This window comes from Vitis riparia, chromosome 6 (genome assembly GCF_004353265.1).
Source record: "Vitis riparia cultivar Riparia Gloire de Montpellier isolate 1030 chromosome 6, EGFV_Vit.rip_1.0, whole genome shotgun sequence".
NCBI classification, from domain to species: domain Eukaryota; kingdom Viridiplantae; phylum Streptophyta; class Magnoliopsida; order Vitales; family Vitaceae; genus Vitis; species Vitis riparia.
The window spans coordinates 14597747-14602403 of NC_048436.1; the positions used below are offsets into that span (position 1 = coordinate 14597747).

Genomic DNA, 4657 nt, shown 5'->3' on the forward strand with positions numbered 1-4657 from the left:
CTTTAAGACAGCTAAAAATAAAAATAAAAATGTTGAAAAAAAAAGAGGGAACCCCAAGCAATCCAGGGATTGTTAATGTATAATATTTTTCTTGAAGCAGAAAAGAATTTGTGATCTGATGAACCCTAAAACATCAGGCCAAGACCTGCTATAATAATTGAACAACACAGCTCATAAAACAAAATGAAATGAAAATGCTCAACGGCTAACCCCATATATCATGAAACCTCTAAAAGGTGAAAAACAATGAGTGGAATGGTTTAAAAGGGGCTTCATGGATTACATAATCCAGGAAAGGAATAACTCAAAATATTTCATGAATAAACATTATCGCACCTGACAACCATTTATATAATACAAATGAATTCTAATCTGACAACTATTACGACTACAAGTACCTGTTAAAAAAGAGACCACTGAAGGGTCTAAAAGAAGCTTATTTTGTGTTGCTTATCCATCCCTGGTATGAAGCACACATTTAATTGTCAATCACCTAGATGATTCTCTGGATAGGAAAAAAATCTGTGTCCTTTTTCATTTGTGAAGGTCATTTCTTCTTCTTGGTTTTACTCAGGTGCCTCCATCACTATCACTTTTAGCATTGAGCTCTTGGAAGATGGATTTCCAGGCTTCATATGTAGACCAGCATATTGCAGCAGCAGGAGCATGGAAGAGCATCCTTGGAATCCATCCTCTCATGAGCCCTCTGTATCCATCCTTCTTCACTATTGTCCGAAGAACGTCCCTAATCGAACCACTACTATATCTATCACATCCGCAGATCCCCTGAGCAGCCAAAAAAAGATGTGATCACTTAAAAGTTCATAACTGAATGAATCTGATACTCAGACCATCCACACCTTAAAAGTTTTTTTTCCTTTATTAATGTAAAATAAGCCAAATACAATTTATTAAAAAAAAAAATCAATAAAAATGGGGGTGGAAGCCAAGTACACGAGGTATATGAAGGGTGCCAGAGGGCGAGAAACAATTAAAGTAAGCACACCAGTGTGGCATCACCCATCCACAAATTCTAGCATGGATGAGCAAACCCACTCCACTACAAAATCTCATTTGGAACAATGAAAGAAAGTTAAGATAAAAGAATCCTTTAACAATTGAGTTGACCACTCCAAAGCAAATATCCAGCCATTCATTGTGTCATCCTACCAACACGTCCTTCACTGTATGAGAAAGCACCCAGACCTCATTAAAAGGTGAGAATAATAGGGGTCATACACCATGAGCTAGCCCACACTAGACAAGGATATGATTAGCTGACTCCTCACTTTTGCACAAACAACACCCATTGGCCAGAGCTCAACTTCTCATCCTTAGCTGGTCTAAAGTCATCATTTTTTCCCGAACTGCCTTATAAGCAAAAATAGGCCCACCTTTGGAGGAACCCAAGAATCCTAATTTTTTTTTTGTTTTTGGGAAAAAATTAATTTCAAATAACTATAAAACAATTAACAGAGAACTTCCATTTTTATTAAATCTTCAAAACACATCTACACAATCTCTTCCAACTATCGGGTCTTCAATTTGCTTAAGGAATGTTTCCACCATTTCTAACCCCCAATCTTGAATTTTTTTTATAAAAACAAGGGCTCCAATGCCAAACACCTCTAACCTCCACCCAAACTTCTGCTCTCTAAATATCTTCATAATTGATAATGAAATACAAAGCACAACACAATACACTCAAATGTAGGATCACAACACCAAAAATCATTCCAAAACCAAACTCTCCTTTCATCAACTACTTCAAGTTTGGTCCTATCATGAAACTCTATTCACCATCTCTTTATGGCTTTCCACAACACCATGCCATACCCTTCTACTTAACTAAGAACACCAACCATCCATTCTTTCACCAAACTTGCCTAAGATGACCTATCCCTCTCCATCGCAAGCCTCCAACAGTATGAAGGGGTTTGCTGAATAGAGACAAGTTTCTAACATCTAAGCCAACCTTACTTTAATCTAATCAAACAGTCGACTGTTTATTAGATTAGGTTTGTTCTCCATAAGTGCCAACTCCTCCAACAGAGTATCTTTGAAACTTTTCCAATCTTAGATGCACCCTTCTATGACCAAGAGGGACATGAAGGCAACAGGCAAGCTCAATAATTTGCTCTTTATAGGGGTCAATCTCCAATCATTAGATAGATACAAACGTTTCTAGAAAGCCAACTTTTTATAAAAGCTCTCCTCACCATATTGTAAATCGAAAAAAACATAAAAAGGAGCACCCAACCTAAAAGCTAAATAGGTAGCAGATAATTTAAAATCTGACAACCCAACAAGAAGGCTGACTCTTCCAAAATGGGAACCTCACCTACTAGGATTAGATTAATCTCACTAAGTCCTTTTTTTTTTTTTGATCAATAAGCAAAAGAATTCTGAAAAGCTATCCTATTTCTTTCCCTCTAGATGGACCTAAAAAGGCATAAATGAGCAATCTTCCAAGCCTTTTTCCTTTTTTGCCAACTAAGAAGCCACCCCAACTCAAGAGCACCTCTCTCACATAAGAGTGCATCACCCACTGTACATCAAATAGAGCAAAAATCAATTGTCACAACATCCAAGCTTTTGGACAGTACGAGAGAATATAATCACCCGTTTCCTCTTCTACTTTGCACATATAGCATCTATTTGGCATCCTCTATCCCCTCATTCTGAATTGATCCTAAGTTAATATCTTAGCCCAAGTTGCTTCCTAAACAAAAAAGTTTGCTCTTACAGGAGCCCAAGAGTTCCAAACTATGCTATGAGGGAAAGGCTATGCTCTCCTACTTGCCAAGGAGGAGTAGAAGGATTTAACTAAAACTATTTCTAGTCTCCAACCAAACCATAACATCATCAATACCCAAAGAGATGGAGTGATTATGCAACCTCCCAAAAAAGCATCTACTTCCTCCATCTCCGAGTCATTGAATTGTCTAATAACACTCGAGCCCCAACTACCCCCATCCCAAACATATACCACCCAAGCATCTTTAGAAGAGGCTATAGAATAAAGGTCTAGGAATGAATCCCTCAAAGACAAATCCTTGCACCACCTGTCCTTCCAAAACTTCACCCAATACCCAAGCTAAATTGGTGACAACCATGTTATGCGCTACAAATTTAGTCACTCCAAAATTTTAGTCATGTACATCCCCATAATTACATTGCTTTTAGAAAGGCAAGAAGTGCCATCATCACCAGAGGCATTCATGTTCTTAATGCTTAAAGATCCTTTTTTGATCGGTAGATTTTTGTGCCAATTGGGATTTGGGACTTGAATCAGGAGGCTCCCATAACCCTCTCCAACCCTTTTCCATTTGAGCCAGGCCTCAAGGGAGTTCTTAATGCTTAAAGCTTACTAAAGGTTTCATCTTGGTACATATTCCAAAGCAGAAAGCAGCAATAGCAGGGCTAAGCTAGAACTAGATTTCAAAATGTCTGAATATAAGGCAAAACTTCATCAGGTAAGCATATAAAAGACTAGATAGAAAAGTGGACCCAGCAAAGCGAAATCAAACAAGCCGGAAGAATTTTTGAAAACAATAAATTACTTACTTGGCATTGTAATTGAGTCTTCACCACATCAAGCGGTGTTGTCAAGAGAGCAGCCAATGCCCCAGCTGCAGCCCCAGCAGTAGCATGAACCACCACTCGGTTATCATCGGCGCTGTCAGGAGAAACCTCCATCAAGCCCCTTTTTGCAGCCTCATACGTGGAAAAATGCACTGCTGTGAAGGGAGCATTCATCAACACAGTAGTCCTATACGAAGCATAAAAAGCTTTAAACCCCTCTTCTCTCAAAACCCTCGTCACACAATCCAAAACCCCCTTATATGGACTACTACTCAGCTGCAATCTCTGCTTCACCATATCCATGGGCGTAAACACCGCATCGCTTGCCACCGTCGCAAATACGCCGGAGATGGCGTGGGCGGCCGAATTATTCGGATTCCCACCGGATAAAGACTTCTTAAATATCTCATAAATCGAAAAATACACGGCATGTGCCGGTCCGGCGCCGAGACCCATTGCGCCGATTCCCCGGTAAAGGCCAGAGGGCCCTTCCGTCTTCAAAATCGACCGGAGGGCGTGGCTAAGGCTGACCGATTTAATTGGGCACGGCCCAAGAACCTGCATATGGGTCTTAATGGTGTCAACCGGAAACATCGCCATGTGCTCGACGCAACCCGCAATGGACCCGGCGACCATGAACTGCCAAAAATGGAGCCCGTCGTGAGCCGACATAGTGATTTCGGGGTGGAAATCGGGCTGAACCGGCCGAAAATCGCGGTTTTGGAATTTGGGCGTGGCGTCGGTCGCCATGGAGAAGGCTCAGATGTGTTGTGTGAATCAAATTAACGGCGGAGATTGAAATGGGCCTTAGGAAAATTAGGGTTTTGAGAAGACTTTGGGGTGTATGGGTTGTCTCCCTCCATACACAGATAATCAGTGGGAAGAAGGATCAGACGGTGGCGGTTGAATCAATCGCATCTGAAGCCTAGAGAGAGGTTTGACAAGTCAATATCGGAAGAAGATAGAAGAAGCTTTTCATTATAACCAAATTATCGAACTGCAACATTTGATATAGGGGCTTATGACGATTGACGAATTAGAAAGCAGCCCGCATACAGCCCAATAGTTAAAA

At 40.6% G+C, this 4657-nt stretch overlaps 1 protein-coding gene across 1 annotated transcript; it reads right to left on the reverse strand.

Annotated features, from left to right (window-relative positions):
- Positions 1-184: 184 nt before the first annotated feature.
- On the reverse strand, positions 185-4552 carry LOC117916476 (mitoferrin-like). Its single transcript, XM_034832534.1, has 2 exons — positions 3568-4552; positions 185-786 (listed from the first exon to the last, which is right to left on the reverse strand). The coding sequence occupies exons 1-2, from the start codon at positions 4333-4335 to the stop codon at positions 571-573; spliced, it is 984 nt and encodes a 327-aa protein (XP_034688425.1). The 5' UTR covers positions 4336-4552; the 3' UTR covers positions 185-570.
- Between the last annotated feature and the right edge of the window lie 105 nt (positions 4553-4657).

What these genes read in the sequence shown, in the direction of transcription:
- LOC117916476 (XM_034832534.1), bottom strand. Translation starts at nt 4,335, where the DNA reads ATGGCGACCGACGCCACGCCCAAATTCCAAAACCGCGATTTTCGGCCG. An exon ending in AGACTCAATTACAATGCCAA is followed by an intron (nt 787 to 3,567) that starts GTAAGTAATTTA and finishes TTGGCTGCTCAG; the next exon opens with GGGATCTGCGGATGTGATAG.